The sequence below is a fragment of the Panthera pardus genome, unplaced genomic scaffold (genome assembly GCF_024362965.1).
Source record: "Panthera pardus isolate Hobbes unplaced genomic scaffold, ASM2436296v1 HiC_scaffold_24, whole genome shotgun sequence".
Lineage (NCBI taxonomy): Eukaryota > Metazoa > Chordata > Mammalia > Carnivora > Felidae > Panthera > Panthera pardus.
In genome coordinates this window covers 43,319,732-43,347,571 of record NW_026526810.1, presented here as the reverse complement: position 1 = coordinate 43,347,571, position 27,840 = coordinate 43,319,732, and the positions used below count along the sequence as shown (strand labels likewise).

Here is a 27,840-nt window from a genome sequence, read left to right as displayed (position 1 = left end):
CAGAATTTACTCCAACATAATATAAAATTTTTAAACAACATTTTATGTAACTTTTTGATTTAAGTAATGAGAGAATTGAAAGCACTATGACTATAAAGCTGTCTTCTAAATGCATATAAATAATTTTCTCTGAAAAGACAGCTATGCAAAGTATTACACCTTTATGTACAGAGATTTAAGAGAAGGTTTACAAATCCACTGGCTGGAAAGAGACAACCACAAATCTGGGCCACATACTTATTTCTAGAAATACTACTATGCCATAGGCAAGGTAAACAATTTAATGGTTTTCTACTAAAACTTTGATTCAGTAAAGTTCTGTAAAATAGCAGAGCATCATGAAGACTCGTAAGAGCCCCTGTGTCCTGCTTATGGTTCCAATGTCCAGATTTTCCAGTAGAAAACCATTTTCTCAACACTCAGGTTGACACTGATTTTTCATGTGTTTGCAGCAGCTCCTGGAAAAGCAATACTCCCCAGAGGCCTGGATGTCATGATTTCCCCACTGGTGTTAGATTATAAAATCCATAGAATTTAGAGAAGTATCAGCAAATTAGCAACTCTAAAACCTAACTGTTGCTTTTCAGGATTTCTTTCTTTTTTAACAAAATTTTTAAATTTAATTATTTTATTTGAGAGAGAGAGAGAACATGAGTGGGATAAAGGGGCAGGGGGAAATAGAGAGAGAGAGAGAGAGAGAAAGAGAGAGAGAAAGAGAATCTCAAGTATAAAATAAATAATCAACAATTAAACCTATATCCCCGGGTTATTTATCAGGTTAGTGGCAGAGTCAAGAGGAGAGCTTTGAAGCTTAGACTTCCTATAGAGTGAGTAATAAATGTTCTAGTAACATTTGTCACACTGCCAAAATTTTACACAAGGTCATAGAATCATAGAACCTTAAAGGTCCATTAGTCCAAACTTGTCTAAACCCTATTAAAATTTACTTGAAGGTCAAATGAGCTATTACAAAATATCTTTAGTTAGAGCAATTCAGGATAAATTTTCTGTTGAATTCTTTTCCTTAAGGTTTTTTCCCCCTCGTTGAGGAATTGTTAGGCTGGGGGTAGGAGTGGAAATCTTATCTTTAACAGAGACTCTTAGTGTGGTTACTAATATGCTGGTAAAGTCAACACGTACTAATGTTTATTTGATTGTCACAGAGGCTTTTTGAATAGCTATCCATTCATTCGTTAACTATTATTGACAGGCTGCTGTGACTACTGCTTTTCTGGGTATTGGTGAAGGAGGGGTGAGTGGGACACACCAAGTCCCTGCTCTCAGCAAGTTTCTAGAACAGCAAGAAGACAGAAGGTAAGCAAGCAAAAAAGCAAAGGGTATGATTTTCATTAAAAACAATTGCAACAAAGAAAGTAAAACTGGGTAATGTGATGGTGACTGGAGGGAAGCATGGGTGGGGAGGGTATGGTGACATTAGGTGGGTAATCAGGGAGGACTTCTCTGAGCAGTTGGCTTTTGAGCAAAGACCTGAATAATGAATGAAGAAATAAGAATTCCTGCCCAAGAGAACAGTCTTGAGGTGGGAATGAGCTTTCTGTATTTTTAAAATAAAATGGTCAATGTGGCTACTTAGAGCATCGGGGGAATGATGAGCAAAGAGGTTAGGTTAGTGGCAAATCATGTATAAACCTGTAGGCCACGGTAAGAAGTTTCAATAGCCATTCCAACTGTGTTTATTTGTTTTTGTGGTGTCAACTCCACAGTGTGTTCTGAGTAACTTACTTGTTTTCCTATAACTAAGAATAAACACTTGTAACTGGAATTATTGCTATGCTTGTTTTGCAAATTTGACATTTCTTAAACTCATGAAGAATAAAGTTCCAATAAATATTCATCTAATCAATGCTCAGATTAGATTTATTGTACAATGTACAAAGCCACTTGGTAAGCTTTTAGGATCCCCAAAAGCCTTAAAAGAGATGGAAGGGCTTAATTTGGGCTGTGAGGAAACCAGCTCTCTAAAGCATCTTACAGATGAGGTACTCTCAAGATAGAAAAATGATTCCTAAGTACACACACCAAATTCTCAAGCTGAGGGACTTTTTTGTCATGGCACAGTTTGAAATCAAATAATAGACAATTCTGCCACAATATGACACTTCAATAGGCAATAAGTTACCTGTAACAACAGGAACATCCCCTCCTTAGGCCCCTCTATTCATACCTCCTAACCTGGTGCATCCTTGCATATGTCTTTTTCCACTTTTTCCCTCAATTATTAGTCTCTGTGTTAGTCCTGTTAAATGAAATGCCTGGGAGGAAATATTTTGTGAGGAGAGCAGTAGCCATTTACTGGTACTCTCAGGTTAAGAGGAGTATGAATGAACCACTCATTGGATAGAAAGGAATAGCAAGGAACTCTTCTAATAACTTCAGGGACATGCACTATATCATACCTGCACAGACTGGTCTCTCCAACAGGAAATTAGCTTCAAAAGTGAAATGTCAGCTTCAGGTATATGGGATTCACTTTTACCTAGAAATACATAGAATACATTTTATAGCTTGAGAGTATTAAAAAATGGATGCTACCCAATGATCTTCAATCCTGGCTGCATGTTAGAATCACCTGGGAAGCATTTTTTCCCACAAACACCAATGTCCAGGTTCCATCTTTCAGAGATTCTGATTTTAGGTCCCAGGGGGGAGGGAAGGGCAAGCATTGGTACTTTGGAAAAGTACCTCAGATGATTTTCATGTATAACCAGAGTCAAGAACCATTTATTAATTTATATGTATTTCTAATGATTATACTAATACATATTCATATCAAATCAAATTCATCTTTATACCTTAAACCCATCTTTGTAGTTTTTGCCAGCAGAATGCAATGACTAATACTCCCACCTAAAACATATTGCCGAATTTTTACAATTCCTTTCTCATGCAAATAGGTCCTGAAATACTACCTTGCTATGAATCAGTATCTATCACACAGAAATCATATAAAAGACTTCCTTTGATTTGTCCTTACCCAGTTATACTACTCTGATCAATAGATACAGCACTTATGTTTTAATTTGACTCATTTTGTTATGTATTGTTTCTTTTAAGTTTGCCCTTTTGAATGTCCTTTCTATCTATTTGCCTTAATGTTCAGTGTGAAATTTTAAGAGTGAGCTAGAGCTTGGTTTATTTAAATTGATCTGTAGAGTGTCCAGCAGCCCCCTACACAAAAGAGCACTTAATAAGTGCCTTTTCATTAATTGAAAATGTACATATTATCATCCAAATGAAAAATTGATCAATTAAGGCTTTCTGATGGCTAAAGTATATTATCTCGGTGCCAGATCCTAGGAGTGAGATAAGGAAAAATGATGACGGCTTGCATTGGAGGGAAAATTACTGTAATTGTCTATTTAAATTAATGTATTAATATGTGTTTGAAATTCTGGTATTAACTGTTTAAGTTAGTATTATTCCAGTATGGTTTTCATAGAATCACCATTTTACATATTAATATGTGTCTGTGTATGTACAAATATCTAATTTATAAATATTTTGTATTTTATATATATTTTATATATCATATTAGTGGTCAAGGGAAATGTGATAGAAAATATTGAACATATTTCTATCTTCAGTCAACTGAGAATATTAAAAAAATATATAAGAAACTTCTGACTCATTATTATCATTATTTTTCCCTGAAGGAGCATATGATGTGAATTTTAAATGACCAAGATCGGCGCATAAAACACATAAGTATGATAGAACACTATGATTTTGAAGTCATATTCTCCATTTCTTCAGGAGCACAGCAAGTAAGAGAAAATTTTCTTTTGATCTCTCTCCTTCCCCACCCCCTCTTATTCTGTTGACCTTGTGACTCTACCATCAAAGCTAAGTATTGGTCTCAACTGTAACTACTTACTGGCATCATGGGGTACTTCACAGTGCACTTTAATGTGATGTTAAAATTTTAATATGAGGTAGAAATGAGAGCCAACTTTTCTTGCCAATGTCAGTAAGCTAAAGAATTAATTGCAACATCGGGGGAAAGATAAAAAGAAAACACCCCAGGCTTACCAATATTACTGAGTCACCATTTTTGCTGACAGAAGTGGGTATTGGTTCCTGTCAACCCTTTAGGATGAGCACCTCAAAGTATTATTTTATTCTCCAGGCTTTGACTTTATTGAATTAATAGCATAAAATGAATCCCTCCTTTCCCTTCACCTCCCATATTCCAGTTATTAAAACACAAAACCATGTTTCCTTAGGACCTAGGTGAATCTTAAATGCTATAAATATGACCTCTAAACACGAGGGAGATTATTCAATAATGACACTAGTTGCTCTTGGCTTTGGCTGGGGCACCTGGAGCCTCCATGGCTCTGGTTAGCAATTCTCTTGGTCTCTGCAGAAACCACTCATATTATGCCTTGAATTCTAATCCCTTTATTAATGTCATAAAAAATTAAAATGAGGATAAATGTCCTGTTAAGGGCTACAGTTTAAGGAGAAGGCAGGCAATCCAGACTGGGACCATTTGAAGGGGACACTGGTTGTAATCATAACTGAGAAGTATACTGACATAATGGAAAGAGCAAGTCGTTGGGGTCAGAGTCCTGGCCTCTCTGCTTAACAGCTGTTTGCCTCTGAGTGAGTCATCTAACTTCCCTGAGCCCCAATTTTCCTGAGGGTAAAACAGAGATAGTCCCTCCTACTGTGTGAGATTGTTTATATATTGAGACAATATGTGTAAAATCATTAGCATAATTCTTTGAATATACTAGTTACTCAAAAATTGGAAGCTATTAATAAACTCTCACTTTAAAATATTCAAAATATTCTTTTCAATAGACTTGAGAGGGCCCCTATGTACCATTGTTCAGGGCATCTTAATGTACTGATCATATACTGTACAACTTTGGAGGCATAGTGCATGTCAAGTCCAGAATCTCATTCCCATTTTGCAAATGCAGTAAATAAACTTTTAAGGGAGTAAAAGAAATGCCCCAAATTGCATAAGTAGTAAGTGGCAGAACTAGATCGTAAACTTCAGCCATCTATTTTCAAAACCATTGTTCTATTTACTATTCATCCATGAATCCAAAGGTATTTAATTCCTTGAAGGCATTGCTCTGGGAACTGGAGACACAGCAGTGAAAAAAACTGTCATAAATAAATAATAACCCCCATGGAGCTTTCATTTTAGTAGCAGGACGTAGATGGCAAGTGAAAAAAAAAATATATATATATATTACATCAGAAAATGAAAAGAATTTTGGAAAACAGTAAAATAGGGAATGGGGTAGAGTGTGCTGGGGAAAAAGGAGGGCACCTTCGTCGATGAGATGGCATTTGAGCAAGAAGGAAGGATGTAAGGTGGAGGTGGGGGGCAGCAGGTTGACCTCTGGAATCTGAGAAAAGAACATTCTAGGGAGTAGAAATAGCCAGTGCAAAGGCCCTATGTTTGGGTAAGAGTAAAAAGTCCAGTGTAGCTGGAGCACGCTCAGCAAGGGGAACCCCAAAGAGATGAAGTCAGGTGAGGGCGTGTGTGCAATGACAGAGGCAGAACAGCCAGGTTATATTGGGCCTTGTCTGCTGTCCTAGAGACTGGCTTTTATTCAGAGCGAAACAGAAGCCACTGAAATGTGTTGAACAAAAGCATGAGGTTCTGACTTAGTTTCTGATAGGTCGTTTTTGCTGCTTGATTGTGAACAGTGTGTGAAGCAGGAATAGGAGCACAAGGGTGGTTAGGAGGCTTCTGTTACTGTAGTCCAGGCAGGAGGGGATGAAGGCTCAGGGGTGGTCATGCGGGTAGAGAGAAACAGAATCTGGAATATATTCTGAAGGTAGAACCAACATGTTTATTATTAAAAGATTGGAATGTGGGGTATGAGAAAAAGGGGAAAGTCAAAACGACACAAAGTTCTTGGCCTGAACTAGACGGGCAGATTTGCCATTTACTGAGATGTCAAAAATTTAGATGGGGCACGTGGGTGGCTCAGTAGGTTAAATGTTCGACTTCAGTTTAGGTCATGATCTCACAGTCTGTGGGTTCAAGCTCCATGTTGGGCTCTGTGCTGACAGCTCAGAGCCTAGATTCTGCTTCTGATTCTGTGTCTCCCTCTCTCTATGCCCCTATCCCACCCCTGTCTCTCAAAAATAAATAAGCATTACATTTTTTTTTTAATTTAGAAAAGCAGATTTTGAGGATAAATTAGCGATTTGGCATCAAAAGAAAATATAAGCACTAAGACTATTTCTCAGAAGAATTCGAAGACCACTATAACCTTCTGAAAAAGCTATAAAATTCTCTAATATAATAATCACTTATTTGCTAATAAAGATACTGGTGTAATAATCTTTCCCATAAATCACATGTGACCTTAATTTAATAACCAAATATTTCTTTTGCTGAAAAGTTTCAGATTTTCAGGCATTTCAAAGATCATTTGATGAAATTCATCATACTGCATGTCTTATAATGTTATTTATTTTAATAAAAAATCATGTATATTTAAAATACAGGCAGAATACAAAAGTATAGCCATGTGAAATGAAGACTAAATCAAACAATAAATACACGTAATGCTCCTTCTAAATTGTCGAGTGCTATCCAGTTATGGATAGGCAAGTTATTTTATTTCATAGAAGAAAAAAAATGAGGCTATATCTGTAACTCCCTTACCATTTCGTAAGTAACCATAGAAGCTTGAAATATTCGAAATCTCATTCCCGGGAATTCTTGCCTTGTGCACAGATTCCATTTTGAAAGACCTGTGGGGGAAAAAACAAAGGATATTATTAAAGATGTATGAAAAGTATTTTTAGAAATCAATTGAAGAGTGCACGACCACTTCAAAAAATTCAGGAACTGAACACAGATTATTTTTGGCAATGTTGTCCACATTAATGTCTTTGGTAAATCTTTATTTCCCCACCTTGTTCCTACCCGGAACCTTAATCCCGGTTGAATTGTGAATCTTAGTTTATACCAGAATTACCTTGTGACTCACTTCTGTAGGAGTCCCACTATGTTAAGTCCTGTAATTTGTAGCTAATGCAATGAATTTTTCAATCCTAAAATGTTGATATCTGCCAAAGAGTTCTCCCCAGGTACAGTAAGGACCTGATGGAGGCAGGCTTTACACTAGTGCCAGTGATTTAATCATAGGAACTTTGAGATACTCTTCAGGAATACTCTCATAGGCAGATGGCTCTTTCCTTAAAATGCATTTACGTCATGTTCCCAGTTGTGAAGTACACCAGGATTTTCTCAACCTTCACAACCACAGTGAAATGTTAGCGAAACGGCCAAATCTGTTGGAAGGATTTGGTGTGACAAATCCAATACACGTTATTTTGATTTCCTAAAAAATGACATACAGTCCCTGACAGCAGATCATAGTTGAAGTGACTATTTTACGGAGGCAGTCTCTAATCCTGACACCTCTACTCAATGATTTTTTTATTAATGGAGAATTTTGTAAAGAATGAACTAATGTATGACAACAATTTTAAGGCCATTTAGTAGAAAGCATGCTGAAAGCCCTTAATCTCCCTTTAGGACACCAGACACATCCTCTACCTTCTGTACTCCTTATCAGGAGCAAACTCAGAATGAAAACTTCCAGCAAACAGTAACTCATCAACTTAGTGGGGTCATGATTAGGCAAATATAATTTGTTAGCAGCCTAGTTTTTTAAGAATTTGAAGAAGTCTTAGTAGTCACCTATCCCATCCACTTCATATCCTACATGAGGAAAGCCAGGCCCAGAGGGGCTAAGTGACTTGTCCAAAGTGACATGGCTAAACAACAAAACCAGGATTTATTCCCAGGTTTTCTGGCTTCAGGCTGACTGGATTTTTGTTAACCATACTTTAAGTGCTTTGTAATTTTCTTAGTACTAGAAGGGAAAATAAAAGAAGCCTATTTGAAATTTAAATGTGTGTGTGTATATATAACATATATTTATATTTATATTTTATATTTATAAACAGAAAAAAAGAAAAGAGGAAAATTAAGTATGCAAATCACAGAAATTTACCAATCTGTTTCCTCCCTCTTAAGGCCACAGAACAGAAAATGGGAAATGCTGTAGTATAGAATCATTATAATGGAAGGAAGCATAACACTGAATCCTATGTAATCCACATAGACTTGCTACCTAACTTGCTAGGTCTACTGAGGGCAGAAACTGTGCCTATTATATAGTGCCTGGCACAGATACATGTTGAACTGAGCTCCTATCACATAACGGAAATGTCAAGGACCATTTACCACCATGTAGTAGGCACTTCAGACAATGTCTCTTCTGTGAAGGCTTTCTGTTGGTTTCATCTCACACTAATTATTCTCTTTACTCTGGCCACCAAAATACTTATCTATACTACAAATATTTTTCTTCATTCCTTTGCCCTACTTCAGTGCTTCTATTTATTTCATGTGTATTATTTTTATCATTTGAATTAGTTCCTACCCAAAAGAGACATTTATTTATACTTCCTCTGTAGGCTAGTGCTAAGGATATATTCAGTAAGCACCTGAATTCAATCCTCTAACATCATACAATGAAAAGCTATACTAATTTTAGCAGTGGAAGAAGGTAAACACACAGAGTTAAGTTTAGTAATTAATGCGGCTCTGGAATTAGAATGGAGCTCTGCTTTGAATCAGCCTCTAAGGAGGTGAATTTGTCTTGAAGTTAAATTCTCAAGACTCAATGCCCTCATGTTTACAAGGAGCAAATTAATAATACCTATATGCCAGCTTTGCATATTAAATGAAATCATCTAAGTGCTTACATGGTGACTAATAGATATTAAACATGCAAAAAACAATAGCTATTTTTACTAAACTGTACTTTTTGTAAATGAATTACTGATAGCTTCCTCTAGTTTAATACACCAAAGTATAAATTAAATGGTGGGATTTCAGGTATGAAATTTTAAAACTTTTTCTGATGATATATGAAATACATTATTATTGGCATTTACTTAAATGTTCTTTGTTCATATTTAATTCACAGCAAGTAAAATGGATTTCAACGTGTGTATGAATCAATCTATCTATCATCCATCTTTCTATCTACCTATCTATTATTTCATTCATCATCCAACACTATGATTTTCCTGGCACATATTATGAAAGCAATATATATTTGTTGAATGAATAAATTTTAAAATATATAGATTTATTGCCCAGATTATCCTCTAATCTCAATGAATTAATAGGAAGATTTTTCTTAAATGTGTTTTAAGCTAAAGGAGTTGCTGCATATTTAGTCTTCACTTAGGAGACTAAAAGAAAGGAGGATGGAAAGGAGGGCGGGAGGTTAGAGAGATGAATACAGCAAATAATGATAATTTTTAATGTCCCAAATAACAATAGTCAGAATCTTTATGCATGTCTTACCTGTCAATTCCACATGCCAACTCTAAAGGTGTGTTAACTAACTTATTAACTGCAAATAGTCTGTTCAATAAATAAACTATAGTGTTTAGGGTGTTTGACTCTTGCGAAGAATCACAATTATTTTCCAGTCCTCTTGGCATCCCAACTTGGTTTGGAAGAGTGGACATGTATTTATTTGACAAGTCCAAAACTTTTTTGGAAAATAAATTTACTTTTGAATAGTCTTTCTTCATTTCGGCATTGCATAAATCCCAACCTGGCAGCATCAATGAGAAGTGATCTTCATTTGAGGCAAGTCCTAAAGAAACAGAACCCTGAAGCTTTAAAATATCTAGATGCTTAATGCACAGATTATCAAATTCTTTATCTACTCCCCACGGCAAAAAGCAAGAGAGGAACAATTTAGCTGTGTCTATCGTGATGTTGGCATCCACTTTTCTTGATGGCTTGGGGTGCATCTTTTTGGAGTTCTTTATTTTCTTCTGCCTTTTAATACCTTCATTATCTCCTAAGGATTTGGCAGTATTCTCTCCCTGGGCTGGGTTCTCACTGACAGGCTTGGCTTGTGCCTCTGCTGAGAGAGAACCAGAGGCAGTTTTATTTCTTTTCAGAGTCAGTGTTTTCTTCTCAACTGTGCTTTTGGCTCTTCTCAGGATCTCACTACCATAGAATGAATTGGAAGGGTCAACGTCACAGACTGGAGTTGGCAGCAAAAGTTCAACAAGGTTTTCCAGGTCAAATAGAAGGATATGAAAGCCAATGTCACTCCATCTTGTCTTCACAGGCAAGACATTAAAAGGTCCTGAGAAAGGCTTGACATCAGCAACCTAAAGGAGATTTAAAAAAATATATGTGTGTCAAAGTTCTTATTTTTTTTTTTTAATTTTTTTAACGTTTATTTATTTTTGAGACAGAGAGAGACAGAGCATGAGCGGGGGAGGGTCAGAGAGAGAGGGAGACACAGAATCTGAAACAGGCTCCAGGCTCTGAGCTGTCAGCACAGAGCCCGACGCGGGGCTCGAACTCACGGACCGTGAGATAATGACCTGAGCCGAAGTCGGACGCTTAACCGACCAAGCCACCCAGGCGCCCCTCAAAGTTCTTATTTTTAAGTGATTTTATTAAAGTGTCTATGATATTAAAATGGCATAAAAAGAAAGTATTAAGTAGCAGTACAACTAAAGGCAAGTCATTTCAATTTTTTTTGTCTTAGCTCTAAACATTCCCCTCTAAATTAAACATTCTATATTCTAATATTTCATAAAAAGTTATTTTTTCTTCCTAAGACTTTTATTTTTCCTCTTAAAAAATGTGAATTAGGCCTATGGAGCAAGACGGCATCAGTTTATGTCCTCTAATATATGATTTCATGTTTTCATATCAGCATAGCCATGAATATACAACAGGGAAAAAGTGGGTTTGAAAATTAAGGAGAAGAATAGAACATCTGCAAGAATTTAGGAAGTCTTGACAAGAATTTTCTCACCAAATTTGTTTAAAATTTTAAATATTTGGAAGTAACCTAAATGTTAACCAATATCATATAACTATTTTTTTGTAAGCTTTGCCTAACAAACTTGCATTTATTATTTCTCTGCCTAAAATGATTTTGCCCAAAATATTGGCATGGTGGGCTCTCATACTTCAGTTATGTTTCTGTTCATTAAGAGGCCTTCCTTGAGTGCCCTCTCCCCTCACACCCATTAGTCTCCATCCTCTTTCTTGCTTTTTTTTCTTCCTAGTACCTCTGGTTACCTTGTATAACATAAAATATTATTTGTTTACTGTATATTTTCCCCAGTAGCATTCAGACTCCACCCTTGCAGGAATTCTGTGCATTGTTTTGCCCCCAAGGCCTATAAAATGATGCTGCTATACAGTTACTAAGGAACTCAGTCAGTATGTGTTGAATGAACGATTAACGTATGTATGTAATGGATTACCATTAAAATATTTTAAATGTTTAAAAATTTTTATTTTAGAGAGAGAGAAAAAAAAAACAAATGGGGAGAGGGGAAGAGAGAGAGAGATAGAGAGAGAGAGAGAGAGAGAGAGAGAGAATCAAGTAGGCTCTGCACTGAGCAGGGAGCCCAAAGTGGGGCTCCGTCTCATTACTGTGAGATCATGACCTGAAATCAAGAGTCGGATGCTTAACTGACTGAGCCACCCAAGTGCCTCAACATTAAAATATTTTAAAATGATGATGTAAAACTTTATTTATTGAGGAAAAAATGTGCTGTGTGCTCTGTTAAGCAGAAAAAATAATCCTCCTTTTGTAAAACTACGTGTGTGTGAATATATAATTTTATATATTGATATAAATATACGTAAGTATATGTATATATACACATATATTTAATATATAAATAAATGTATACATTATGTACAGTTAATATATATAGTCAACATAAATATATATAATATATAGTCACACACACGCTATATATATAAAATATATGTTTTATATACAGTCATAAAAGGCATGCACCAAAATTAACAATAGTTAATTGGAAAGAGAGAATTAAAAGGGTTTTTATACCTTAGGGGTTTTTTGCAATTTTTTGCATTGATATCTTTAATTTATGACCATAAAAAAGAAAGCTTAAAAAACCAACCATTAAAACAATTTAAAGGTGAAAATGGGGCAAATTAAAAAAAATAAATGTATTTCCATTAATAAGTACAAAGTTTAGTATAATTATTAATAAACTATTTTTGCAAATCAAAATATAGTACCATACAGTTTGAAAAATGAACAAGTAACATCAATAGCAATTCACAAAAATAACGTCCAAATTAAAGTAGGAAAAGAAAAAAAAAATAAAACATTTACTACCAGTAGTAACCAAAATGTGAAACTAAAATAGTAATAGCATTCATTACCTACTAATTTCGCAAAGAAGGCTTCTTACATTATTTATTATTATGTAATGTTTAGTACATACAAAATAACATGTAAGCCATTAATTTAGTTCTTTTAGGACCTAACATCAATGTTGTATATGAAGAAACATGGGCATAACTATATAGCATCATTATTCATAATTGCCCCAGACTAGAAGCAACCTAAATGCCCACCGACAATGGAATGAATAGAGACATTGTGATGTTCCAGGCAATGAAAAAATAAGCAACAGTGAAAATGATAAAACTATAGACATTCAACAACGTGGAGAATGTGTGATTCTACCAGCATAATGTTGACCAAAGAAGCCAGACACAAAATAATTAACCGTATGACTTTATTCATGTTAAGTTTGAAGAAAACAGGGGCAGGGGCACCTGGGTGGCTCAGTCATTTAAGCAACCTACTTTTGATTTAGGCGCAGATCATGATCTGGAGACTGGTCATGAGATGGAGCCCCAAGTTGGGCTCCATGCTGGGCATGGAACTTGCTTAAGATTCTTTCTTTTCCTGTCCATTGCCCCTCCCCCACTCTCTCAATAAACAAACAAAAAAAATAGAGGCAAAACACCCTAGGGTTTAAGGATGTATGCACAGATATTAAATCTATAAGGATAGTAGTTACTTTTTGAGGATAGGAAGGACATAGTTTCTACAGTGCTGAATATTTTATTACTTAATCTACGTAGTAATTTACGTAGTGATTATGTAGGTGTATGCTTTGAGGTAATTCATTGCGCTACATTTTTGTCCTATGTTATTCTTTCTATAGTTTATACGTTGCATAGTAAATAATGCTTATGAAATATTAAAGGAATGTTAACAAAGTGCCCCCATCCAACTAAAAAATAGAACCAGACCTGATTCTATACCCTTGACTACTTTCAGAGGTAACCAATATCTTGAATTTCATGTTTATGATTTCTTTGGTTTTATTTATTTATTTATCTATTTATTTATTTATTCATTCATTCATTCATTTAATGTCTATTTATTTTTGAGAGGGGGGAGAGGTGGAGAGAGAGGAAGGCACAGAATCTGAAGCAGGCTCCAGGCTCTGAGCTGTCAGCACAGAGCTAGATGCGGGGCTTGAACTCCCGGACCTTGAGATCATAACCTGAGCTGAAGTTGGACACTTAACCAACTGAGCCCCCCAGGCGTCCCTCTTTGGTTTCATTTAATGTCTTAACCTTAAATAGTCCAACTGACTATTTTTTTTTGTTTTTTTTTAATTTTGATATAAATATTAACATTTTTTCCAATTTGCTTTATTATGCTGAAATTTATATTTCTAAGATTCGATGATTATAGCTGTAGTTCTTTCATTTTTCCTGCTGTAAAATATTATGCTATATGCTATATGATAATACATTTTATGTATCTATTGTTTTTAAGTGGCCATTTAAATTATTTGCAAGATTTACTATTGCAAAAAGAAAAAAAAAAAGCTACAGTGAATATTCTTCTGGTAAAGACTTCTGGTTCACATTTGCAAAAATTTCTAGAGTGACAGTGATAATTCATAAGACATGAACTTCTTTAACTAGGAGATTATCCCAAATTCTTCTTCCAAGTGATTTGTACCAATCTGTGAATCTCAGTACCATTATATGATGAGTTTCCATATGCCACATCATTATTAATACAGGATCTTATTTTTGTCAATATAGGGGGTATAATTTGGTATCCCTTGCAGTTTTAATTTTCATTTCTTTAATTATTACCATTAACTGAGTATCAAGGCAATAGTTCATTGGCCTTTTCATGATTGTTCTATAAAGTACCTACCTGTGGCTTTTGTAAACCTTCTATTTATCCTTTTCTTATTGATTTTAGGGTTATGTATTTATTCCAGAAGTTATCTTTTGCTGGTTATGTGATCCACATACCTTCTATTTGTGGCTTGTCTTTACATTATTTTTTAAAAGTGTTCTCTGATAAACATTGAGTTCCTATTTTACTACTGTCAAACTTAGGAAACATTTACTTTAAAGATTATACTTTCTGTGTCTTCTTTACAAAGAAAAATGAAAACTTTCCCTATTCAGAGGAAATAAAAACATTCGCATATACTTATCCCAAAATTTAAAGTTTCACACACTTTTTGATTCTTTAATACTTTTTCATTTTTGTGGTGTGCTTACACTAGGAAATTATTTTTATACTTTTTACCTTGATATCCAATATTCCAATATCATTTGTGAATCTCTTCTTTTCTCACTGATCTGCTGCCTGGGACTTGAATCAATTTACCTTGGATTCAGAACATTCCATAGTATCCATAGCTTTACAAAAAGACTTCAGATCGGGTGGATAGGTTCTCCTATCTTGTTCTTCCTATGATCTTTTATTCTTTCATATAAATTTGAGGATGCTTGTCAAGTTCCAGATTGTATCTTACGCTTACTTAGACCATGCTTAATTTCTTTTGCTAGTTTAATGATTGTTCAGAGGGATGTTTACATTATTTGCTTATCATTTTTTTTAAAACTTTCTGTAGCTATGGGTCTGTTTTCATTTCTGATATTAGTTTGTTGCTTTTGTTGTTTTTTTTTCTTGCCAGAAGTTTGTCAATTTTTTTTTGTTTTTTAAATATGAAATTTATAGTCAAATTGGTTTCCATACAACACCCAGTGCTCATCCCAACAGGTGCCCTCCTCAATGCTCATTGCCCACCCTCCCCTCCCTCCCACCCCCATCAACCCTCTGTTCTCAGTTTTTAAGAGTCTCTTATGTTTTGGCTTCCTCCCTCTCTGACCTCTTTTTTTTTTTTTCCTTCCCCTCCCCCATGGTCTCCTGTTAAGTTTCTCAGGATCCACAAAGAAGTTTGTCAATTTTGATATTCTTTTCAAAGAATCAAATTTTGACTTTGTAGATCATCTCAATGGAATAATGTTTCTCTTGGAAGGTCACTTCACTGAGTATACTATTTTAATTGGACTTATTTTCTCACAGCATTTTTGAAGGCATTATTCTGTAGTCTTTTGGTTTCCTTTAATGCGGTTGAGGTGTCAGCTGGTAGTCTGTCACTCCATCTGTCTTTTCTCTGCTGCTTTTTAGATCTTTTTGTCTTTAATATTCTGCATAGAATCATGGAATCACTAGAATTCTTTTTAGGTGGGGATGCTTTCCCCCAATACTACATTGTATCTGAGTATTCCTATCTTTAATTTTGTTAAGTTCTCAGACTTACCTTTTTGCATATTTTTTCTATCCATCCCATGAACTCTGTACAGGACTTTGATGAGCTGGCTGTTTGTCAGACACTCTATCTTTTTTCATTTTTTTTTTAATCTCTGTGTCTTTCTGTGCCACATGCTGAGCATCACTTCAGAATTCTCTTTTATCTTGCCTATTTTCTTCTTACCTGTCTCTACTATCACATTTAACTTCCCCTTGAGTTTTTAATTTTGATTTTTGCATTTTAATCTCTATAAGTTCTATTTGGTCCCTTTAAAAAAACACATTTTTACAGTTATTTCTTAGTCATATTTTTAACCTTTATTTTTATTAATTTATTTTTTAAATGTTTATTTCTTTATTTATTTTGAGAGAGAAAGAGAGAGAGAGAGCAAGCAGGGGAGGGGCAGAGAGAGAGGAAGAGAATACCAAGCAGGCTCCACACTTTGTGTGGAGCCTGATGTGGGGCTCAAACCCACCAACTGTGAGATCATGACCTGAGCCAAAACCAAGAGTCGGACACTTAACAGAGCCACCCAGGAGCCCTGCTTTTATTTTTTTTTAAAAGTACTTATTTTTGTATGGTGTATCTGTAATTCCTATTTTTAAAATCTTTGTGTGACTCTGCTTTTTGATTTTGCTGGTGCTTTTCTGTTTCCTTATGTTTTGTAACTGTGTGTATGCATGCGTGAAATGTTATCAGTGAGAATCCTTTGAGTCATGGGTTGAAGATGCATTCTTCAAAAGAGAATCTGTATCTGTGACTGTCAGATACCCAGGGAGTATAAATGTTTATTAGCCCCACTGATAGATAAAAATTGGGTTTGTAAATAGTGTCAAAAATTAAAATTCAGTAGCTCCTCCTTATCCATAGTATATATGTTCCAAAGACTCCTAGTAGATGCCTGAAATCACAGATTGCACTGAAACCTGTATTTACTGTTTCCCTATGCATACATACCTATGATAAAGTTTAATTTGTAAGTTAGGCACAGGAAGAGATTAATGATAATAACTAATAATAAAATAGAACTTTAGAAGAATATATTGCAATAAAAGTTATGTGAATGTGGTCCCTCTGAAAATCTCTTATTGTACAGTACTCACCCTACTTCTTGTGATAATGTGAGATGATAAAATGCCTAGAGAGGAAGTAAAATGAGGCAAATGACATAGGCACTGTGGCATAGTTTGAGGTTACCATTGACTTTCTGATAATATGTCAGGAGAAGAATCATCTGCTTCTGAACCATGGGTAAGTGAAACCACGGATGAGGGAGGAACTACTGTATTTCGTTTCAATAAGCAATAGAGAAAATGGGCGCTCTGTTACATTATACAGTGGGTTGTAATTGGTACCTCTTTTATGGTGTAAATTGGTACCTCTTTTATGTAAATTGGTGTACCAATTGGTACCTCTTTTATGAAAGGCAATTGGTGCAGTGTATCAACAACTTTAAAATATATATACCATTTGGAGCACCTGGGTCCCTCACTTGGTTAAGCATCTGACTCTTGATTTTGGCTCGTGATCTCATGGTTCATGAGATCGAACTCTGTATCTAGCTATGTGCTGACACCATGGAGCTTGCTTGGGATTCTCTCTCTCCCTCTCTCTCTGACCCTCCCCTGCTCTTCTGTGTGCATGCATGCATGATCTCTCTCTCTCTTTCTCTCTCTCTCAAAATAAATAAACTTTAAAAAAACATATTATATACCACTGAATATAGAAATTGTTTTAAAAATAATTTGTTCTAAGTGTCAAATTACAAAGATACACAAAATTACATGAGAAAGAATATTCATTGTAGAACTTTCTACAGCAATAAGCTGAAAATAAATGTCCCATAGTATAGATTTGGCTAAATATATTATGATATCTGCACACATTAAAATACTAAGCAGCTATTAAAAAGAGTTTTTGTATATAATGCCATAGCAAGAAATTCACATATATTTTCTATGGAAAAATACCTAGATTTAAAAAGCACAATTCCATTTTTTATAAAATTGCAGAGATTTCTTAACATCTCCTTTTAATTTGTCTATTTTTTTAAAGATTTTATTTTTAAGTAATCTCTACACCCAATATGGGGCTTGAACTCACAACCTTGAGATTAAGAGCTGTATGCTCTACCAACTGAGCTAGCCAGGTGCCCCTTGATTATATCGATTTTTCAAATTTCTACAAAAACCTGCATTTTACCATACTAAACAAAATTATATTTGAAAAATAATAAGGCTATCTAGATGTTTTTAACATTGTGCTTTACTCCCCCCAAAATACATTAACCAGATTAAATTTAGAAGTGTAAGAAGATTTACTAGATAAATAATCAAAGGTTAATATTTTAGGTATATAAACAACTCATAAAAATTAATAGTAAAATACTAATATTTCAAGAAATAAAATGAGCAATAAAACCAAAAATATCACAGCGGGGGATAGTATTTCAGCCATTTGTCTCAATAAAAAGGAAACAAGTATAAAATTTTACATAGTATACTGGTTTTGAACCCTTAAATTTGCTAAAATTTTCTCAAACTTATAACAAACCAAAAGTAGAGTATCCCATGCTGTTCAGTGTTCATTTTAACAGGACTCTGATGACATCTAGATGGCCTTCTTCTTTTTCCAAAACATGATGACATGTATCAAGAGTCTTAAAAATATTCAGTATCATTTTCTCTAACTGAGAGGCACATGTTCTTGGAGGCTACCATTCCCAGATCCATGTTTTGGGTTTATTTCTGTTTCTGTTCATTCAGCAGACATTCAGGAGGTTCTTGCTGGGTGCCTACTGAGTAGAACCTGGTATGAGTAGCTGTCCACAGAATACAGAACAAGACTCAGCATCTGCAAAGATGCAGCTCCCACTTTTTACACTCAGAGGGGAGAGAGGTAGGTCCCAGCAAGAACGACATAGCTAGGATAAGGACAAAGTAAGGACAATTGTAGGAAACTATGAAGGTCTGGAGCAGGTACCTCACATCCGGCCTTGATAACACAAGGAGTCTAAGCAGAAGTGACAACAGACTGCAATCTGAAAGATTCAGGAGAAATGAACTAAAGAAAAATGCAAGACCAGGTACTCTAGGCAAAGAGAAAAACATGAGAGGACCCCTGGAGTGATGGCTGGAGGAGGGGTAAGGATACGTGTAGAGAGCATGCACTGTGGCAATTTTAGTACTCCTGGAGAGCAGAATATGGGAGTGGAGGATGAGCCAGACAGGACAGGAGCCAGATTACATTAAAGCCTTGCAAACTCTGTTGAGTCTCAGATTTATTCTAATCGCAGTTATGAGCCTCGAAGGGGTGTTTAAGCGAGGAAGTCACCTATTAACAAACTGTAGCTATGATTACTTATGAATTATGGGTTAATCAAGCATGTGGAAGACAGACTGCCACACTCCTGTGTAGCTCCACTTCCCCAAAGCTATAATCTCTGGCCAGTGTCTAGACTCCTCAATTACTAGGACAATCAAAATCGTAGCCATGATTCTAGCAATATGACATGCTCCCTGGTCTGGTCTTGTCCTTGTATTTTGTGATCCATACAGCCAAAATAGACCAATTGCACTGCTGTAAACAAAGATCCTACATTTCTGTCCCTAAATATGATCACCTTAAGCCTCAGAAGCAACTGGGCACTTCAGAAAATTTTCAAATCATAAACATTATTCCAATTTTTTTTTTTAACATACAACGAAGCTGGTTTTCATTTGGAAACAAGTCAATTTAGATTATAAGTATAAAACGTTGCTATATTTTAAATGATTGAATATTATAATTCTATAATTATAATTCTATAATCATCATTGTTTAAAAATTTTTAAACCTTGGGGCACCTGGGCAGTTCATTCGGTTAAGTGTCCCAACTCCTGATTTCTGCTCAGGTCATGATCTCATGGTCCATGAGTTGGAGCCCCACATCTGGCTTCGCACTGTCAGTGCTTGGAATTCTCTCTCCCTCTCTGCCCCTCCCCTGCTCATGCTGTCTCTCACTGTCTCAAAATAAATAAATACAACTTTAAAAAATAAATTAAAAAAATTAAAATTTTTAAGAATTCTTAAAAATTTTATTTTTTTACTAAAAAAATGTTTACTATTTTTACTAAAAATAGTATATTTTTACTATTTTTTAGTATATATTTTAGTATATTTTAGTATACTAAAATTTAGTACATTTTTTAGTATATTTTTTAGTATACTAAAATTTAGTATATTTTTAGTATATTTTTTTACTAAAAAATATTTACTATTTTTACTAAAAATAGTATATTTTTAAAGTCATGTCACCAAAGGACTTTAAAAACAATATTAGCATCATTTTGAACCTAAGTAATATGGAGTGACAACAAATGCCAATAATAATAATTCTTGTTTTCACATTAATAGATTGGACATGCACAATTTTTAGTAATGTTTAGCAGAGGCTATAAAAAATGTTAACCTTATTTATATTCATATTTGTATGGTAGTATATATACTATATATTCCACAAATGCAGATTCTATTCAAAGTAGAATGCTAAATCATGACTGAATATTGTGCAAAAATATAAATATAATTATGTTACTTTTAGAATGATAAAGTCTATATAAACCATCATTTTAACAGAACTGTTTTAGAGACATTCATCAGTCTGATTACAATTAAAAAGTCTAGAGCAAGTAACTACATATGAAAAGTATTTCATTCAATCTATGGCACTGCAAAAATGTAAGGGCTAAATATAAATTTTAAGTTATAAGTTCATGTATTGTTTATAGAATGCCCTGTGATTGCCTGACAGATAGTTTCCCAAAATGTGTTGTCCAGGCTTTGCACACATGGAGAAGGTGCTAGTATTTTCCCAAACATCCCATCGCTTTTTGTTCCACTGTTTGAAGTTCCAGGTTGAAGCAGGACAGGTGTTGTTAACAATCAGGACAGTGAGAGGGTAGCACTAAGGGACAATGGTCCATTCCAACCTCTGAACTTTGTGAGCCTGGGGAGTAAAATGGTATTGATATATCTACATGTGAATGCTCTAAACAGCAGGTGGGGAGTAGGAAAAGGCACACAGAGCCCAGCTCTTTGTTTGAGTACACAGACTTTGGGAAAAACTACTGAGTCAGAAAGTCTGCAAGTAGAATCCCAGATGGCCAGCGGAACACAAATTATTCTTCCACTACCCGCAAGAACCCAAATAAATGACAAGTAAAACTAAGGTCAACAACACAAAATTCAAACTCTCAACAACCTAATATACACATAAAAAGGAGAAGCAAAAAGACCCAAAATTTTAGGGGAAAAAATGTAATAAATGTTAAGGTATAAGTCTAACATCTTTATTTTAAAAAGTCTACTCATTTATTTATTTTTTTTCCTGTGTCCTGCTGTGTTCAGCTTGTGCCTCATCTTTTTCTATCTGATTCAGAAAGACAAAATGGTTAAACAAGACTGGTTTTACACCCTGCCTTTGAAGGTGGAAATGCACTGTCTGACAACATGTTCTGATAAAACTTCTCTCTGAAAACATATTGGATCCCCCACTGAGTTTGTTGTGAAAGAATCTGACCTGCCCAACCTACCACAACCACAAAATAAGTTTGGTAAAACTGATGCTTAGAACCACCTTCATCTTCTCACTTTTGTGACTTTGTGCAATAGTAATTAATTTAAATATTTAAATACTATGTGAAAAAACATATAGATGATAGCTGCAAAAATATTCTTGGAATCTGGCTGTGTTAGAGCCGGAAGAATTTAGAAATTATCTGATCTTAAACAAAGGGAAAATGAGGAATAGAGAAGTAAAGTGAGTTGCTCAGTTAGCCTTTTGCTAAATAGCCAAGTCAGGGTTTCTAAGTACTTTTTTTTCCCCCTGACTATTCTTCTGATGATATTATATGACTGAAATTTCCCCAAGAATAGAATAATGTTTCTTATTTATGATTTCTAAGATGTACAAAGGAGTCTCATTAGCTAAGCATTCATTGTATGAAACACCATATTCATTGAAATGTATAAAAATGAAAAAGCCATCATTACATAAAAACATTCCCTAATGAACTGATCACTTATAAAACCAGGACCCAAACACGGCCCCCCTTCTAACATAAAGTCCCACCTCCACCCATTAGTCAGGCTGTCACTGATTATCAAATGATGCAATCCAATCACAGAGTAGATGGCAAATGCGGTTAAAAATCAAAGTAAATGATCCGGTTGCCTCAGTCGGTTAAGCCGTCTGACTTCAGCTCAGGTCATGATCTCACCATTCCTGGGTTGGAGCCCCACATTGGGATCTGTGCTGACAGCTTGGAGCCTGGAGCCTGCTTCAGATTGTGTCTCCCTCTATCTCTGCCCCTACCCTCCCCATGCGCTCTCTCTCTCTCTCTCTCAAAGATAAATAAACATTAAAAAAATTAAAAATAATAGAAATAAAAACAAAAATGAATGATTACACTGCATGCAGACAGGGAGGCCAGAACTATCTGTGCCACACCCAATGCCACTGACAAGGATCCAGCAGAGGAGACCAGTTAACAAGTGAAGAAGAGAAAATTAATTCAGATGCTTCAAATGACAAATCTTTTAATATAAAGTATATAAGAGAGGCCTGTGGGAAACTTATCTTTTCAATACTTTTTATAAAATAACTCTATATATTATGAGATTCAAAAATGAAGGGTGACATATCGTGTGCCATACAATTAAATTAGAAAAAAAATTACACAAGACAAATCACACAATTTGTTCTATAGTCATTTAAAGAATTAGTGTGTGGGGCACCTCAGTGGCTCATTCGGTTAAGCATCCAACTCTTGGTTTCCGCGTAGGTCATGATCTCACAGGTTTATGAGATTGAGCCCTGCTTCAGGCTCTGTGCTGGGCAGTAAGGAATCTGCTTGGGATTCTCTCTCTCCCTCTCTCTTGCCCTCCACCTCTCCTCCCACACTCTCTCTCTCTCTCAAAAATAAATTAATTAAAAAAAAAGAATTAGTGTATAATTGTAATCATAATCTAAACTTAGTTAATATAAAATAAATTACATTACTTTAACAATTTAATTTCATTTTTAAAGTTAAAAATAAAATTCATTTTTAATAGTTTTAATAGTTAACTCATCAGATGAACTTGTCATTTCCAATTCCTCTGACTACTGATAGATAACTTTCTACTTTCTGTGTGCTAATCACAGGAACTAGAATATTTCCTTTTCAGTAATTTCACCTCTTCTTGTTCTCAACCCTCTTTTCCCAGGTGTCCTTATAACTTTAATTGCATATTTTAATAAGTTATGTAAACATTGAAGCACTCTGCATGTAAAATATAGTACCTAAAAAAATAAAGTGTGGTAATCTGAAAGACTCTATGGTGAGGGGTTACTCTAAAAACTACTGGCTAATGAGATATGGATGAAGCCACTTTAATAGATTTGAACATACTCATAAAAATATATACAAGTATTCTGCTAGTTGCTCTGAAAATTTCTAAATTATTTCTATTCATCAAATAAACAAAAATTGGAAGTCACAGTTGATGTATTACAGGTGTAGCTTATGCAAGAAAAAAATATTAGGAATTTTACAAAATGTGTCTATCCTCAAGGGAAAGTATCCACATCAAAAGATTTATGACAATAAAAGTTTTTCAATAAAAGATGATAAAAGTTTTACTGAAAAGGTAACGTAATTTCCTGAAGTAGAAAATTTTCTGAGAAATAATTTTATAGTGTAGATGAATATATAATCTAACATATAAGAAGTTATCTTCAAAACTTATGCCACAAAAAGCAGAGGACATGGTACCTCTATAAAAAAAGAAATTATGCTACCTGCCTACATCTTTGCTACTAAAATTTCAGATAGTTTTTTTGCTTTTGCTTTATGAAAAAATGTAGAGGTTTTAAAAATATAAGTTGACTTTTTTTTAAATAATTTATTGTCATTAGCTAACATACAGTATATAGAGTGTAGTCTTGGCTTTGGAAGTAGATTCCCATGATTCATCACTTACATACAACACCCAATGTTCATCCCAGCAAGTGCCCTCCTCAATGCCCATCACCCATTTTCCCCACCCTCCCAACCCCCCACCCCATCAACCCTCAGTTTGTTCTCTGTATTTAAGAGTCTCTTATGGTTTGTCTCCCTGTTTGTAACTTATTTTTCCTTCCCTTCCCCCATGTTTTTCTGTTAAGTTTCTCAAATTCCACATATGAGTGAAAACATATGATATCTGTCTCTTTCTGACTGACTTATTTCACTTAGCGTAATACCCTCCAGTTCCATCCATGTTGTCGCAAATGGCCAGATTTCATTCTTTTTCATTTTCTAGCGGTATTCCAGTGTGTGTGTGTGTGTGTGTGTGTGTGTGTGTGTATAGAATTTGAAGCAAACTATTTCTTCCAAAGGTATACCAATAATAGATGAAATATTTTTTTAAAAGGCACACAAGAAGGGTTAGCCAAGCTCAAAAAGAAAGTAAACATCTCTGAGGACCAAACACAGAACAGAAACACAAAATGCTGAATGGAGCTAAAGTCGTAGGTCTGCTAAGATCAGATCTACAAGCAGGTGATTGGGCTTTAGAATTTGACTCCTAAGGATAATGTCAGGTCTGGGGGCAGGGGTGGATGACCTAGAAAAATTGTGATATCACTTGTATCTGAATCAACCCAAAAGCTAGTTCAGTGATTAGACAGACATACACCCAATATCAGTACCATTCAGGCCTCATTCTGAACTCAGGACCTTGAGGAAGTAGACAAAAGCAACAGTAAAATCAGCTGAGCACAGAGGGAGAGAGAGAAAAATAAAAAACATCAAAACACAAAAGAAAAAAAAATCTCCTCTAGATATTAGCTTGTAAACCAAAATACCAAAGTGTAGGAAAACTAATAATCAGAAAGACAGCTAAAAAATAAAAGCTGCGACATATATCTACTCTAGGTGAAATCAATGCCATAGAATAAACTGACAAAAATGAACAAAAAAAATTAAAGAATTAATACAAAAATGAACAAGAAGATATGAAAGAAAAAAAGCAAAAATAAAATGAATAAATGAAAAAGAATTTATTAGAAATATTAAGAAAATATAACTATATTAAAAATGCTGTAAAGGCAGATTAGGAAACAGTTATGAATAATAAATATGCCAACAGTTTGTGAAACACAACTATACCTATAAGACTATTTTTCAACTCAGATATCAGCTTATGGAGCAAACTCAGGTAGATCCCTTCACTTAAGAAAATGTTAAATTAATGGTAACTTGGGGCAAGTTTTACCTAACCCTCTATAGCCCTACGTCCACACAGACAGGAAGGAAGTTTAATGAGCTGGCCTAGAAATTGAACACCCTTGATGCCATTGTTGCCTTTTTTTTTTGTAGAAAAAATGCAGTCAAAGCTCCAAGCAACCAATTTATAAACTTTGGGAATATAATCCATCCTCATGTTCAGGCTGCTTGCTTATTTCTTTTTTATTGTTTCAATGCACCCTTCTTTTTTATTGTTTCAATGCATCCATCGCTGTGGCCTGGCTTTAAGTTATGCTTTATTATTACTTAATTTGTATAAAAATTAAAGCCTCACATGCAGCGCCATGCCACTTTAACTCCAAACTCATGTTTTAACAATCCCTTTTGTCTTTCTTAACACCTTTATTGAAGTGCTATATGCATACCATAAAATTCATCATTGTAAGTGTTCAATAATCTTTAGTAAATTTACAGAGCTGTGCCACCATTACCACAATCCAGTTCTAAAACATCTCCATTACCCCAAAAAGATCCCTTGGGACTATTTGCTGCCACAACCCATTCCTATCCCTTCTCCCAGGCAGCCGTTGATACACTTTCTGCCTCCAGAAAGGACTTTTCCTTTTCTGGACATGTTATGTGAATGGAATAATTCGATATGTGGACTTTTGCATCTGGCTTCTTTCACATTAGCATAATGCTGTGAGATTCATTCCTGTTGTAGTACATATAAATACTGTACTCTTTTTTATTGCTGCATCCTTATTAGTTTTATACTGGACAAATTATCTTATAATTGAGGAGAAATAAAAGTGTTTTTACATGTCCATCTGAGATCTTCTTTATACTAATGAAAACGTGTTCTCTGCACAACATTTCTTTCCTTCCACATCTTTTCCAATATGAGTCTATGGACATTCATCATTTTACGTGGCCTTTTCCCAGAACATCTTTACTTGTAGCCTGCCTCAAACCCAGCCTGCATAGCACTGCTGCAGTAATTCAGGGTAAACATAAATAAATAATAAAAAATAAAGAAAAGGAAAATGCTTGGAGCATATTAGTTTCAGAGTCTCAAAAGCTCCCAAATGCCTGTAGAATTAAGTCCAAACTCACTGGGTTGGTACACCCAGATTTCCAGTCAAGCCCTTTTCTTGCTCTCTTGTGAAACTTTGCTACCCCTCCTCCTTCAGTTGGTCCCATTTCTCTGACTGATCCTCCTGCACCTTTGACTTATTTCTACACGTGAGAAAGAGAAGGGGCGGGGCAGAGACAGAGAGAATCTCAAGCAGACTCTGAGCTGCTAGTGCAGAGCCCAACGTGGGGCTCAAACTCAGTAACTGTGAGATCATGACCTGAGCCAAAATCGAGAGTTGGATGCTTAAGCTCCTGAGCCACCCAGGCGCCCCTCTGCTTGTTCTTCAGTGGTGACCCTTGTCCTCTTCTTGAGCTCTACACCAAATGCTACCTCCCTCAGTGTTGCATCCTTGCTCACTGCAGCCCCATATTCTCTCTCTCCTCCCTCAACTCTTGAGCCATCACTCTCTGTACCACACTTTAAAAAAAATTTTTTTTGGTGTTTATTTATTTTTGAGACAGAGAGAGACAGAGCATGAGAGGGGGAGGGGCAGAGAGGGAGGGAGACACAGAATTTGAAGCAGGCTTCAGGCTCTGAGCTGTCAGCACAGAACCTGACACGGGGCTCGAACTCACAAACTGTGAGATCATGACCTGAGCCAAAGTCAGACACTTAACCAACTGAGCCACCACGTGCCCCTCTGTACCACGCTTTTATCCTCAGACAGTAGTCACAGAAAGTGTTCATGTGTGGAAGCTTAATTTTCCCCCAAAGTGAAGCTCCTTGAACCCCAGAAACTGTATTTTCTGGTGTGAGCTATTTGAGAGCAGGATTCATGTCAGATTCTTCTTTTCCTTCTCTTTCTTCTTTCCTCTTCCTCCTTTTCCTACTTTGCAAATCAATATTTTGCAAATAGCATTCAAGAATATTCATGGAATGAAAAAAATTATGTCTCTTACACAACCAGGAAAATGAATGCATGAAATAGTACTAACTGACCAATGAAAGCAGTTGGTTTCTCTTTCACTCTCAGACAAGAAGTGAACAAAAATTCAATTTTACTGTCAGGACTTCACCAACAAAGAGCCAGAAAAAGATCACAGGATAGGTGTGTGCAGTCTCTCACTGGAACATGAGACAGAGTCTTTTTTTCAGGGATGAGGGAAAAAGCCAAGTGCCACTTCAGTGGGTGCCCTCTAAAGGCAGGTCTGTCCCTGCCGAATATTCTTGGTGCTTTAGCAAAGTCAGAGATGCTCAGGTTTGTTTTCAATCTAGCAGAGCTTTGATTTCCTTTCAAACAGACAACAGAGGATTACCCTGGGATAGAAAAATCACACCAGAAAGAACAATGACAGATTTCTACTCCACAGCAACATGGCAAAGGTTTATTTAAACATGGTCCTGGAAGTAAAAAAAAAAAAAAAAGACATTTGGTTAGTGGTATTTTTTTATTTATTTACTTTTGAGAGAGAAGGAGAGAGAGAGAGAGAGGGAGAGAGAGTGTGTGGAGAGGAGGGGCAGAGAGAGGGGGAGAGAGAGAGAATCCCAAGCAGGCTCCACACTGTCAGTGCAAAGCCTGACTTGGGGCTTGAACTTACAAACTGTGAGATCATGACCTGAGCCAAAGTTGGACACTTAACCGACTGAACTACCCAGGTGCCCTTAGTAGTATTTTAACAAATGAAATACCCTTCTAGATTTGTAATCAAGGTTGTATACTTCCTCCTAATCACATTCTTTGGCATACACATTTCACCAAGTTTCAGGGAAGCATACTGAAAAGTCAGAAACTGTTTCTAACTTTAAAATATCATGGAGGTATTATTTGTTATCTAAAACATGTATTAAACCATAGTTCCTGCAACACCAGACTCTTCAAGAAAGAAAGTTGGCTTCATCTCCTGAACACGCTGGTGGCAACGTTCTTCTGCTGAACCAGGCTTTACATCAGAATACCATCTTTTCCTTCTCTTCTCTTAAATCCTCTCTTTCTTCAATGTCTCTCACACTGTGTCCCCTCATTCATTTATTCAT

General features: G+C 35.5%; 1 protein-coding gene across 4 annotated transcripts in view; it reads right to left on the bottom strand.

Moving 5' to 3' along the window:
• WDR72 (WD repeat domain 72) overlaps positions 1 to 27,840 on the bottom strand; it is a 229,192-nt gene that overhangs the window by 80,813 nt on the left and 120,539 nt on the right. For all 4 annotated transcript variants that reach the window (XM_053889052.1, XM_019442070.2, XM_019442069.2 and 1 more), the window contains exons 15-17: positions 9,389 to 10,215; positions 6,662 to 6,750; positions 2,418 to 2,497 (exon numbers count right to left, since the gene is read on the bottom strand). In XM_053889052.1, the coding sequence (XP_053745027.1) occupies positions 2,418 to 2,497; positions 6,662 to 6,750; positions 9,389 to 10,215 (996 nt within the window). The remainder of the gene's footprint in view (positions 1 to 2,417; positions 2,498 to 6,661; positions 6,751 to 9,388; positions 10,216 to 27,840) is intronic.